The sequence below is a fragment of the Miniopterus schreibersii genome (genome assembly GCF_964146895.1).
Source record: "Miniopterus schreibersii genome assembly, chromosome: 3".
Lineage (NCBI taxonomy): Eukaryota > Metazoa > Chordata > Mammalia > Chiroptera > Miniopteridae > Miniopterus > Miniopterus schreibersii.
The window spans coordinates 54,104,798-54,119,485 of NC_138103.1; the positions used below are offsets into that span (position 1 = coordinate 54,104,798).

Sequence of the window (14,688 nt, forward strand, 5' to 3'; positions counted from 1 at the left end):
TTGTCAAACAGGGATATAGTTTAAATCTTATCTAGAGTTTTAAATATTAGTGATCAAATAGATCCTGGAGAGCAAATTAATCACTCAGTTGGTTGACAGGATTTTAATGGCAATGTTAAAGTCTAATTTTAGCTTACGTCAGTTACATGCTCAAACTTGTTGGGTTTAAACTTGTCATGTAAAAACTCGGAATAACAGTAGATAACATCACCTTGCTTTAAAGTGAAGAGAAATTCATAATATGAGTAAAGAAAGCATAAAAGCTGATGTACCCTGTTAACAGTAGAACCCTGTTAATACAAGGCTCATTATTTCATGCTTTTGGCTAAACTATATTTCCCTTAAGGAAAACTACATACTGGAAACAACACATAACTACATTGATGGTCTCTAAAGCAACTGCTAATCCTGTCCAGAGTTGACAAAATCAAATAGGTTTCCATTATGGAATGAAAACAGGGAATCCTTTTAACTGAATGTTTAGCTATCACGCTAGCAAATAATGCCAGAATTCTGCTGTATCTAAAATGGAAAAAAAAGAAAAGGAAAAAACTACCTAGTAGGAATGGTGAGAAAGAAACGGTAAGAAAAGGTTCTGAAGGAAGATTGAATTTGAGCTAAGAAATGTTAAAAAGTCATGCAACAAAGGACAGCGAGTCCACAAAAGGAACAGTAATCACCCCTCAGCTCAATGAAAAAGAAAGAGGAAAAAAGGAGATAAAATGCTTTAGATAGAAATCTTCTAACCTCAAAAGTGTACGAAGAGACCTCACTTTGCAGAGGGCACCATAGAATAAATCCCGAACCCAGTTATAACCTGGATTCTTATTCTAGATTCTCTTTACAAAGTATTAAAGTGATTGACAACATATTTAAGAACTTTTTCTTTCATATAAAACCAAGACACACTAAAATACGTGTAACAAAACAGAATATTTGCATGGCAGTCTAAAATATTTTTTTAAGTATATAAAAATCATCTTTTATATTTGAGGGCCATAAAAAGCTCACTTGATTTAAACTATGTTCATTTTAGGAATTTAGGATTACAAAAATACAGACAGACAAAAGAAAAGGATTCATAGTTCCCTAAACTGGCTTTGAAGTTTAGGAATATACATAATGTCTCATGGAAGCCTCCCTGACACTGGAGACCCAAAAGAGTTAGTGAGAACCTTTCATAAGGTGAGCACATGAAAATGAGTTTTGTCATCACACTGCTAAAATAATATTCCTCCCCCCAGTTATTTGAGAGAAAACTTTAAAGTAGATAATAGGAAGAAAAGGAAGATTAAGAAATTTATATATATAACTTTATTACATCTATTTGTTTCATCCATACTCATCTGTTAGATTACCAGACTCAATGGGGGAAAAAATAGTAGCAGCTTTTTATGTTACAAGAAAAATTTTACAGCAACAGGTACATAGGAAAAATGTTTTAACTAGTGATATAACCCAAGTTAATGCAATTACTTTACAACATAATAAGTATTCTGATTCAATGCATTTAATTTCTTAATACTGTTATGTATTCATCGAAGAAGAGACCTAGGAACTGTTCATATGGCATAGGTAAGATTAGAGACACATGCTTTCTCCTCAGCTTGAATAATTAGAAGTGTTAAAGATACTGAAAAGAGTTCTTACTATGTGAGATTCAAAAGCACCATACATAAATAAGCAATCTATCTCTCTAATGAAAAGAGAATAAAGTATTTTAAATTTGTCTGTTTAAACGTTTGCTTGCATAGGAATGGTTTAATTTTAATCTTTAGTTGTAGGATTAAGGAAAATATTAATAATATATATGTAATAATTTACTTCCAGATACTATTTTCCCTACTATAATCTAATTTTGATTTTCATAAAATCATCAAAATAATATTTCTGAATAATAAACGGTGTGTGTGGGGAAGGCTCATGTAACATTTGGAGAAAAAAATAATAAAATTACATATATAGTATGAGCTCACTACATAAAAATGCTTAGAAATACTAGAAAGAAATATATTAAAAGCTTAACAGTGGTTATCTGTGTAGGAGGATTCATTATAGGTAATTTTTACCTTCCTCTTTATATTGTCTACATATTCATATATATGTATATGTGTGTGCACATGCGTGTGAGTGTAAATATTTTAAGGTAAGCTTCATATGAACATATGAAGATTACAGACTCCCTATAGGAAAATCAAAACTAATTTCCACAATGGGTCTAAAAAAAATAAAACATAGACATACTTACCATCACACAAAAGGGAAACATAGCTTCCTAAGTCATCAGACATATGCCGCATCACATTTCTACCCATTTTAAGACCAAGGAAGATCCAATAATCTATTGCTGCTCCAAGAATTCCAGTCAGTAAGTAAGCCAGTTCATGTTTGAAGACCTAACATTAAGATGAAAAACATATTATTAAAATATATTAATTCTATCAGTATTTATTTTGAATTACTTGTTGAGGCACAATTTAGCTATTTAAAAAACACAGAGTACACTAATAATAAAAGGTATTCTTAAGAATCCTAGCAAACTAACTTTCTCTCTCTGTTCTCTCTGTTTACTTCTTTCCCTCTACCTTCCTCTCCCATCTATCTCTACAAGTGTCTTTATATGATAAACCGTTAATAAAACAAAATTTCCAGGATTTACATATGGATAGCTTATAACAAACTTTTAAGATAACTTCATCCAATGGTGTCAAGTGCTTTAGTCAGACAACTAATCCATTAAAACAGTGAGAAAGTAACTGGCTTTAGTGGACTTCTGTTAACAGAAGTATATGACTATAAAATGACTATTTAAAAAATAGAGGTGGAGGGACTGAGGAAAAAAAAAAGGAAAGAACTCATGAACATGGACAACAGTGTGGTGATGGTGGGGGTGGGGTGGGGGTGGAAGAGGGTATGGGGGGATAAATGGTCATGAAAAAAAAAAAAATAAAGCAGAAAAAAACAGAAAATAGATTAGACCCTGGCCAAGGGTCTACAGCATCGTCCCAATACAACAAAGTGGTGGGTTTGATCCCTAGTCAGGGCACATATAAGAATCAACCAATGAATGCATCAATAAGTGGAACAGAAATCAATGTTTCTCTCCTTCTCTCTCTCTCTCCTTCTCCCTCCCTTCCTCTTTCTCTAAAATAAAAAAAATAGATTAGCCACCCCTATTGTTTATAAAATTAACCTTTACATTTCTCCAGAAAAAGACTTGAAAAACACAATAAATAAAAGCTTTAACAATAAAGATTATCCTTTGTTGTAAAGAAATTGATTTTAATTACTAAATTTTAATTATTAAATTTTATCAAATACTATTACCTAACTTAGAGACATGTAGAGATCAGTTTTAAAAGTATGAATATTGTTTATATTATCACTTCTATAATAAACATTATTAAATTTTTATAGCAAGGCATACAAACCTTACTTATAAGCGTGCTCTAGAGTTTAAAAATCTAATATATAAACTGTAAAAATGAAGTATAAAAATAATATTTTTAAATACCTTTGATTGAAATATAAACTTTTTCATAATGACATTAAAACTATGTCACTGAAATTGCTATATTTTTGGTACTTGTTGTCTAGGCATGAAAATAATCACTAAATTAACAGTAGAGTATAAGGCATGTGAAAAGGTTTTAATAAATAATATGATATCCAAATAGATTATAACTGCTAAATTCTGCCATCATACTATGCCTAATAGGGGATTAGTAAAAGAAATCTCAGCACTCTGAACCCTGAGTGACTACTGGATTTATTTCCCTTGCCCTTAGCAGACAAAGTTCTTACAGGTATATACCTATTGTATTTCATTAGATCATTTATTATCATAAGAAGCTATTAGTTAAATGATTTCAAAACTGAAGTTCTATTTCTGGTTTGTTGTGCAAATAAGGGCAATGCTCAAACAGCACATACATCAGGTATGCCAAACAGTGTTTATTGAGGTAAAACCCACAGAGTCAGGATCCTTAGCAGGTGTGCAGGTCCCCTACTGCCCTATCACACTGTGGGGCAAGCACACTGTATTCTACCAGGGCTAGACATTAGAATTTGGGAAACAGACTCTGAAGAATGGGGCCAAGAGCATTTTAAGTTTCATGATTAGGAAAGCACTGCTCTTCCTCTGATATGATCAGGGGCCACAATACAGAACCTTAACTACAGCCTGATCCTGCTAGGTCAGGATTCACGAGGGAGAGTCAGCACCACCTCCTCTCCTGCCTTGTTTAGAGGGGTGGATTTAAGCCTTCGTAGTTACAGTTAAGTTGTGTGACTTGGGAAACAAGCAGCAGGACTGGCCTTAGTCGGCTGGAAAATTACCAATACCTCCCCTGCACCCTGAAAGGGTCCAAGCATTGCAGCTGACCAGAACTGACTCCTTAAACACTGGGTCTTAGCCAGTCTTCAAAGAACTTTGCAGGAAGCCAACTTCATTCTTTGTATAGCCGATATGTACATGATCTCTCTGAGCAAGTTTTACTTCTCATGGTTCAAGTTATCAAGAGAACACAAAACAGAATAGTGAAAAATCTATACTTAAACAAGCAAACTGATCAATCAAGATCCATGCCACAGAACATTCCTTCCAATATAATGTGTATCTGAATACTGGCAATGACACTACTCAGAAAGGAAGAGACTGGAAGATTTTGATTTTCAAAGTATTCCCCAGCTCAAGTGAATAGTAAATCAGGATCACTTCAGATCCCTGGTTGTAGGACTCTAAATAGGGAAAAGGGAGGTTAGCTCACAGGGCTAATAAGCCTCATATAAAACCACAATCCAGCACACTCATCGATTAAAAATAACATACAATCAACCAGTTGGTACTTTGCCTTTTTCCTTACACAAATATATGTATACATGTACCTGACACCACAAGGAAATATCAATATTGCTTAATATTAAATTTTCCTTGATATTACCATTATTAAAAAGAAATAGATAGGCCTTGCAAGAAATAACTGTAGCTCCTTTACTATGATGAACAAAGATCCTGCCCAAGTTATTCTTATCTGTGTGCCATTAGCTAAACATACATAAAAATATAACACATATCCATAATAGAAAATTTTATATAAAAAGATACTTTCAAATCCAGGTTTTTGGATCTTTTTATGCTATATTCTTAACTACAGCACTCAACGTAAACAGAAGGCCAAGACATTGTGCTATAGATTGTATTCACTGCAACTTGAATAGGGTATAAACAGTGCTACTATTTCTAGCATAGTGGATATATATATATACTCTAGAAATGGATTAGTGAGAAAAACAGCAAATAAACCACCAAAAGAGAAAAGTGTCATGAAACACTGAAATATCTACTAAAACTGAAAGAACAGAACACTAATACCCTAAGAATTAACAAATAATAGGAAAGATAACATGATTTGCACATGACTCATAGTTACCTTAGAACTCCTTTCTAATATGTTAAAGTTTATTATCAGGCATTCTGTCAGTATAGTTCTCTATTATCAGTCAGTACAAATAACCTCCAGTTTAGAAACTTGGCAATCTTCCGAAAATTGACTAGCATATAATGTAGAACAAACTAGAATCTTGGCCATCTGACGGGTAGGGCTTTCTACAAGATCGCACTGCAATAGATGACAAAGTGCTCCTCTAGTACCTCAGTCAGAAAGATGTAAACATAATGCACACACTGTGCCTCTTCTTGTTTTAAACACTTGCATTTGAATGAAACCAGAGAAAATATGCTGCAGTAGAGGCTTGGGCTCTATTTAAGGCTTTGCCCTAACAGGCTGTGACACCTTGAATAAGTTATTTAAACTCTTTAGCCTCAAGTTCCTTATCTTTAAATACAAACTAGGTTCCATTTCTACCTATAATTGTTTGGATGTCATAAAATAGCACGTAAGGACATTATAAAGAAAAGTAGGACTAACCACCATGCTTAGTAAAATTTGTACCTTCTCAATAACCTTGACATAGCCCACCTCTGCTCTTTGCCAAGGAAAGCCCAAAGCTTTCTCAGATTAACGACAACGAAATTCACTGCCATGGTGTCACTTTAGCAATACTTGATGATTGACATTATGACAAAACAATATTAGCATAAACTGAGGACTTCTGTTTAGCTAATGACTTAAATTGAATGCTTCAACTCAGCAAATCAAGAAACAAATGCTTTACAGCACAGAAAATGATGTCTATGAACATGCATGGAATTCTTGAAATTAGAAACTGCCAAAAAGATTTAATTAAGTACAAGAATGAATTCTAACAGATAAAGTAACATAATAAAAACAGTTTATATGAACTTAAGCAATTAAATATTAATTTGCAAAGCTGAAAACCAGTTCTCATGCTACAACTGATGCTACAATTTATTGCAGATTGCTTCACAAATATGTTGACTTTATTTATAAATTTGAACAAAAATCTTCGTATTAAAAATCTATAAATCTGTCACTATTGACACAGTATTTCCTGAGTAAATTCTTTTTGTTGTTGTTAATCTTCACCTGAGGATATTCTTTCCATTACTTTTTATTTTTTTAGAGAGTGGAACGGAGGGAGGAAAGGGGAGAGAGTGGAAGGGAGGGAGGAAAGGGGAGAAAGAGAGAGAAAGAGAGGGAGAAACATCAATATGAGAAAGACATCAATCAGCTGCCTCCCCCATGTACCCCAACCAGGGCCAGGGAATGAACCTGCAACCAGGTACATTCTTATTCATGACAGTCCTTTGGTGACTTAGTAAAATTGTGAAAACCTTAGTTTTATTACTGTTTTTAGTCATAAATGAGATGTTTCATTTATATAATCAATTGGATAAAAAAGAAATATTAAAAATGAGGACATATTTTCTATCCTTAAAGTACACAAAAGACATGGTAATAATGTTTTAGTTTTAGTTTAAAAGTACTATCTTCAACTGGCAACGAAGTGTACATAGTTCAATTTCTGTTGGCTATTTTAAATTTATACACATTTGTATAATCATACTTCTTTTTAAATCAGATACAAGAAAATGGTGACTCACCTGGTCAGTGCTACATAATAGGATTACCTTATCACAAAGTCTACCTACACGTAGAAATAATTTTCCTTTTTTAATGTCAAAAAAATGTAAGGCCCTCAAAAGAATTTTCTTCTTTTAAGCATGCCTCAGACAGCCCTCTAAACAGAATTTTTAAAACCAGTAAAGGCTTCTGTTTCTGATAAAGGAAGCCTAGGCAATTCAGATAAACCCTATTATAGAAGAAAACTAAAAGTGTTGAATAAAATATGTAAAACATCTTCTGGAAAGTTATAAGGAATTGCTAAGTCAAGATCTGGGAGAAGGTAAAACCACTTCTGGGAGAAGCAAAGCACTCAAAGGTAGATGACTTTGCCCTAAGAACATTTTGCTAACCACAGAAAGAGAGCTGAGATATAGAGGTGTGGTTTTTGGAGCCTAGGAAAAAAGGAGTGAAAAGTCAGAGCCCATGACCTAACACCTAATACTCTTATGCCCCGAAGGGTTTCACTCTCTGAGTAAGAGTGAACCAGAAGCAAAAGACATGTATTTATAGCCCTGTACTTCACACTTGGACTATCCAGGAACCCTCCAACCTAGACATTGGATTAGGGTAGTCCTCAACTGGTAGTACACCCAGGCACCTGCCAGAAGTAAACAAATTTCTTTGGAGGAAGATATTCTGTGTCTTTGCCACAAAACTGTTTCTACAATTTTTGAAATGCAATTTGTGACACATAGTAAACAATAATTAGCTTGCAAGGGAATATAAAAGATGTAAGAGAAGCTAACAAGAGAAACAAATAGAAACACGTCCACAAAGACTACAAATATGGAATAATCAGACATAGACTATAAAATGTTATTGCCATGTTCAAAGACAAAAGAAAACCTTGAAAATTTTGTAGGGAACTAGAATTCATAAAAACATATGGTAATTTGGAAGTAAAAAAGTCTAAAACTGAAAAAAATTGAAAGTACAATTGAAATGAGAAATTACTAAAAAGAGAATAGTTAAATTGAAAACTGCTAAGAGAATAGCGAACTAAAAATTCACTATCCAGAATGTTCCAAATGTAGACAAAAATTGAAAATATAAATAAGAGGGCAAAAAACACAGAGGATATAAAGAGGAGGTGAAATATTAGTTAAATTGGAACTTAAAAAGTAGAAGATAACCCGGCCAGTGTGGCTCAGCAGCTGAGCTGGACCTATGATCCAGGAGATCGCGGTTCAATTCCCAGTCAAGGTACTTGCCCGGATTGTGGGCTCGATCCCCAGTAGCAGGCATGTAGGAGGCAGTAGATCAATGACTCACCATTGATGTTTCTTTCTCTCTCCCCCGTTCTTCCCTTCCTCTCTCTGAAATCAATAACGATATATTTAAAAAAAAGTAGAGAAGAAAAAATGGGTCAGAGAAATTATTAGAATAAAAACTATGTAAGAATTTTCCTTACTCTTAAGATAGAATAGACTTTATGGCATTTGACACCAGAGCTCTCCACCTTAACTACTATCTTAACTGCTCCTGAAAAATATATTACCTAGCTGGCAATTACAATAATTTATCAGTCATGAATAATAACATGGCATCACTATATATAAAACAGAAACTGTTAAAAAACTAAATAAATGAACAAATCTATAAAGTAGATTCTGAAGAGTTAATTAAAATAATTATCAAGCTTGAGCTAACAGGTGGTAGAGAACACTACAAAACAGAGAAAACACATTTTGGCCCCTAATCTTTTAAGGGTCAAAAAGAAAAGTTCAGTTAATTTCAGAAAGTAGAAATCATATTGGGCTCATTCTTTCACCAAAATTCACTATTAGAAATTAACGACAGAAAGCACAGACAAAATCCATTAACAGTAAGAAAACCCATTCATTTAGAAGTTGTAAAACACTCTTTTAAAATATTTCTTGGATGAAAGGGGAATTCATTATTGAAAGTAAAAAATACTTTGGGGAAAAAATAAATAAAAGCAGCCTAAAGTATCAAAACCTATGGAATGGATCTCAAGGTGTTTTCAAAAAGCAATTTATATTGTGTATGTGTAAGAAATATAGAGTAAAAAGAAAAAAGATCCAAACATTCAAGTAGAAGAGGCAGTAAAAGAATTAAAAAATATGAACAGAAATTAATGATATAACACAAAAAAAGTGTATAATAAAGTCCCAAATGCAGCTCATTTTGAAAAGGAAAAAGGCAACTAAAATTTATAATGTACACAAATTGTTGCACAATATGTTGCTATGCACTTTACATATTTTACTGTATTTAATCTTACCAACTACCCTTCAGGTAGATAACACATTAAAATCACTCCATGTTAAATTTCCAATGACAAGCAAAATCTACCTACAAAGAAATAGTTCAGGAAATAACTCAACATCCAGAAAGGTAGTCATAAAAACAAGTAGGAATTTTTATCAGCACACACAAAAAAACCTGCATAAAATCACAGGTTCCTTAAGAAGAGAAACGTACAAAAGTAAGAAATCTAGAATGACAAGTAACTATAGATTTCTTATCATTAAAGGTCAAATAACTGTCCCGAGCTCTTGCATCCAAATATGAGATGACAAAGAAACAAGTCTCCAAAAACCTTTTACCTTAAAACTAGACAAACCAGAAAACAATGATATATTTGGGTTCATTTTAATTTTTTTCAAGTAATTCAAAGAATAAAGAGAAGAAAACATGTATAATTCAAAGATGTACTTTTTTCATAAACAATTGTTCATCTGTAAGTTAATCCTACTTACATCATTAGACTTGTATTTTTCCTTATGAGAATATATAGTCCACTCCAAAAGCATATATACTGGTCTGGTCAAAAGCCCAGAGGTCTCAATCCCTGACCAGAAGATTTCAAGGAGAATTGCCTTTCCCGTTATTTTCAGACTCTGAGAATCTGACCAGTCATACAACCTAATGAAAATATGAACAAAAAGTATCTTTATGGCCAATGATCACTACAGTTATGACATAATATCCTGTCGGTAAACAAAAAAATTCTAGCAATTTCTGAATAAAGGTCAGAATACATAAAAATTATAATTTATAATTTTAATAAAGGACAAAATATAAAAAATGGCCTGAGTTCAACATAAGCACCAAGTACACATAGTAATCTAACAAAGTTTTAGAATATAAACAAAACTTATGAGTATTACAGATTCAGTGTTAAAACCTAGTATAGCTTTTTACTTAAGCATTCAATTATTAAAAATCCAAAAATAAACAAATTATGAAAAATAAAAACACTTTCACCTACCCAAATGTATAAGCTAGTGAAAAATAAAAATGTGAAATAAGAATATATAAAAAGACCTCTATTGCCACTGAAGAATTGTGTCTAGGACTATGTTTTAAAAATAAGTCTATTTTAAACTACAAAACTAGGTGATTTAAAAAAAAAATGTATATAAATGACTAGAAAAATAGTACATAAAATATAAATATAGAAAAATGGGGGGTTTTGCGATTAAAACTTACTTTTGACTCAGATGTCGTACTTCACTTTCAACTAAATTAAAGAAAAATTTGAGCAGTGTCAGGTGGAGCACCTTAGAGCCAGTAATATTTTCTGAAATTTGATGACAAAAACTTTCATTGAAAAGGCAAGACCTGAAAAACATGAACCCAACAAAAATACAAGCAATTTATTGAGTAATTTGTGGACACAGCATTTTTTAGATTATTAGGATTTTTAATAAAAGTTGCTTCAACATAATATAAGCAAATTCAATAAAATTTTTATATTTTCCTTTAAAAAATTAAACCATGTCAAATATCTCATAATACTACATTTTTAAAAATACAGATCTAATTTCTCTTTTTCAATGACTGTAATGTTTAACGACCATCTGGTACTCTCCCGTTGTACTCTTTATATCACTGATAAAGAATACAAAATAATGAATTTCATTAAATCCTTTCGATTTGGATGAACTGCTATACTCTCAATTTATAATACTCTCCATAACCATCGTCTTATTCAAGATAATTTTCTTTTTCATTATTTAGTAAAATGAAGGTCATTTTAGGGCTATTTTTTAGAGTTCTAAAAATTCAGCATTTATTTTCTTTCTATGTCCTATAGTAGTCTTGTCCAACAGAACATTCTGTGATGACGGAAATGTTCTACTGAAATGTAGCTTGTACAACGGAGGACTTAAATTTTTAATTATCTAATCTTAAATTTAAATAGTTACATGTGATAGTGGTTACTGGGTTAGACAACAAAGTTCTACATTATTTTTTAAGAGAGAATGTAAGATTACTCTGAACTATATATAGGTCTGAGAGAAATAGAGTCTAGGCAACAATCTTTTTTTTTTTTTTTTAATATATCTTTATTGATTTCAGAGAGGGGAAAGGAGAGGGAGAGAGAGAGAGACAGAAACATCAATGATGAGAGTCATTGATCGGCTGCCTCCTGCACGTCCCCGACTGGGGATTGAGCCCGCAACCCGGGCATGTGCCTTGACTGGGAATCAAACCCTGTTCGCCTGGATCCTAGGTCGACACTCAACCGCTGAGCCACATCTGGCTGGGCTCTAGGCAACAATCTTTATTACAATTTTCTTCCAACTTTGTTATCAATTATATTATCTATATACTTGTAACTTTCTACTTCTGTCTCTCCCTTCCCCGACTTCTGTTTGAATACCACATTCTCAGGTTTGGAAGGTCTTTAAGAGCTATTAAATTTAACAATTCAGCCCGGCCGGGCGTGGCTCAGCGGTTGAGCATCGACCTAGGATCCAGGCCATCGGGGTTCGATTCCCGGTCAGGGCACATGCTCGGGTTGTGGGCTCGATCAATGACTCTCCCATCGTTGATGTTTCTATCTCTCTTTCTCCCTCTCCTTTCCTCTCTCTGAAGTCAATAAAGATATATTTTAAAAAAAAATTTAACAATTCATTCAATATTCAAATCTGTTCTAGAAGATCCTTCATGCCCATATTCAGTAATTCAGTTTATCTGAAAACTGCCAGAGATGGATACTATAGTATCTTTTCTTTTTAAAAAAATGTATATTATAAAATATTTCAAATATATGAAAAAGTAGACTACTATCACCCAGCTCACCTATATTCCTTTCCCTTCTCTAGGCTCTTTCCCCCAATCTCCAACAAACCCAATGATTTTAATCAAAATCTAGATAATTCTGTTTCTCAAAAAATATACTTTTAAGCTGTCCAAATTTCATTTCCTATAGCTTCAATTAATTCATCCAAACATTATTAAGTACTTTTTATGTTCCAGGTGTTAAATTAAGCACTGAAGTTAAAGATGCTTAAAACTGAGCATCTACTCTTAAAGAAAGGCAAAGGCTGATATGAGTACAAACTAACTCAATGTAAATGGCAAGAATTAGGCAGTGGCATCTGAGTTACATTTTAAAGTCTAAGTAGGAGTTGGACATGTATTTGTGGGGTGGCAGGAATGAAGATATATACAGGCAGGGGGGAAAATAAGAGCAAAGGCATAGGAAATGGAAAAGAGTTCAGTGATTGGGCACATTTGGGAAAACCATGAAGATAAGAACAGAGATATATAATGGGGCTAAATCATGAAGGGACTTACATGTTTTAATAAGAATTTAAACCCTCTCTTATAAGTGATATGTGAGCTAATGGAGGACTTTCTGGAAATTGACAGGACCATTTTGGAAAGAACATACTGGAGTACTTTGAAGATAAAGGGGAAAAAAGTAAAATCAAGATCAATAAAGCAGGTATTGCAATAGTTTACATAAGAATTAGGGTGTTTAAAATAAAGGTAATGACAGTGAAGGAAGAAACAGATTTGGAAATTAGATGTCAGCTATATAAACGGTATGCCCTCACATCCTTTACTTATGCTGGGCTAATGCTGTTGTGTTTGAATTGTGATTACATACCAGTCACCTTCAAAAGCACAGAAACTTTTTTATATGTATCTTTTTATCCCTGAAATGTTGCACAGTGCCTGGCTCCCAGTAAGTATTCAATAAACATTTGTTGAAATAATGAATAAATGCATGCTAGCTAGCAGTTTAACTCACTTCATATATATCATAACCAAGATGATAGGTGAACCTTTGTGATCTCAAATTGATAACCAAAGGTCTAGCCTTTGCCTGGCTAGTGATGTATCCTTTCTCTCACTATTATGGACCCCCAAAACTGAACACTTGGACAAAAAGAAAGTATTTCCCACACAAAGAAAGGCTAACAGATAAAGAGCTATCAGAAAAGAAAGGGAAATATGATTAGTTCTGTTTGGGAGAAAGGAGAAATAGAAAGGATTTCTGGAGAGAGTAACATTTGGAAGACAAAAGATGAAGCATCTAGGCAGATAACAGCATGTGCAGAGGCAAGAAAGAAATGAGATATTTAGTAAATGGTGAGTTGAGTTTCAAAATTAAAATTTCTAGCTGAAAAAATACAACACTGAAATAGATAATGTATACAATGAAAAATGTTTATACTTTTGATGACCAAAGTTTGATGATGATGCTCATATTCAATAAATTTTCTTAATTTTCAAAACAATATGCAAACTTAACATTTTGTTAAAAAATTAAAAACAAATCATGATTTGGCTTTCCTGTGAATCCATTTCATGCATTCAATAAACATTTATTTTTTAAATAAACTGACTAAAAAACATGACCAGTTTAGACGTGGCCTTTTTATAAGAATTTTGCAATAAATACAACAAAAACATTCTATATTCACACCCACGTTAAATTTAGAAAGAAGACACTTACATCTTTCGTATCTAAAAAAAACAGTGTAACTACTAAATTAAACCCTCCGTCACATGTGCAGTCCTTACCTGATGAGCACTTCTATTAGAGACCATGCTCCTTTCATACAAGTTGGACACTGAAACAGTTCTAAGTAATATCTTGACATGGCTGGGGACTTCCAAGGAGGATGTAGGTGAAGAAGAGCTGACAATATATGAAAGTATCGACCAGAAAACGTATCTATGTTATCCTATTATTTAAAAATAAACAAACAAATAAAACACTATAGCCAAAAGTATACTTTCACCAGCTAATTCAGTCTAAAACTGTAATAACCTGGCCTAGCTTTCTTGCTAAGTAAATGTGTTTGGACAAAAGATCAGATGGAAGTATCATATTTAGCTAATTAAATACAACAACCGAGACAGGTGCACTCTAAACATGTATCTATACATTAGATAATCCTAGCTTTTGGAACTAACATATATGAAATGCCCATGTTACTATTAATGATTACAGTGAGATTAAGAGTTCCCAAATGTGACCTGAAAGGAGCTAAAGGTAAGATATTTTTCATGCAACATTCTTATTTATCACCATTAGTCTGACATAGCTCAAACCTGTTATTTCTTCAAATTGGCACCTTGGTGATGAACATGATTAGAAAGCTACCTTTGAAAAGCTGTTCCTATTGGTTTTCACAGTTTAAAAACTATGTTGTCTATCTATACTATGAATAAAAATGATTATCAATGTACTAAAGGAGAAGTTTACCAAATGGCACGCTAGGCCATTGTAGTCCAATTTCATGTTGGATGCCTTACTGCAATGGGGAAAGAAAAAAAAACAGATAAATTGTTTTCCAAGATAAAATTTTCTTGGAAATTCTGAGAAAATAATAAGTTAAAAGCAACTCTGAGTAATACCTAGTAAATA

At 32.9% G+C, this 14,688-nt stretch overlaps 1 protein-coding gene across 3 annotated transcripts in view; it reads right to left on the reverse strand.

Annotated features, from left to right (window-relative positions):
• The window catches only part of SLF1 (SMC5-SMC6 complex localization factor 1), a 59,698-nt gene that overhangs the window by 15,449 nt on the left and 29,561 nt on the right, over positions 1–14,688 (reverse strand). For 2 of the 3 annotated variants that reach the window (XM_081132583.1, XM_081132582.1), the window contains exons 12-15: positions 13,839–14,002; positions 10,506–10,637; positions 9,773–9,938; positions 2,249–2,396 (exon numbers count right to left, since the gene is read on the reverse strand). In XM_081132583.1, coding sequence (XP_080988709.1) covers positions 2,249–2,396; positions 9,773–9,938; positions 10,506–10,637; positions 13,839–14,002 — 610 coding nt within the window. The remainder of the gene's footprint in view (positions 1–2,248; positions 2,397–9,772; positions 9,939–10,505; positions 10,638–13,838; positions 14,003–14,688) is intronic. The other variant, XM_081132584.1, reaches the window with a different exon arrangement.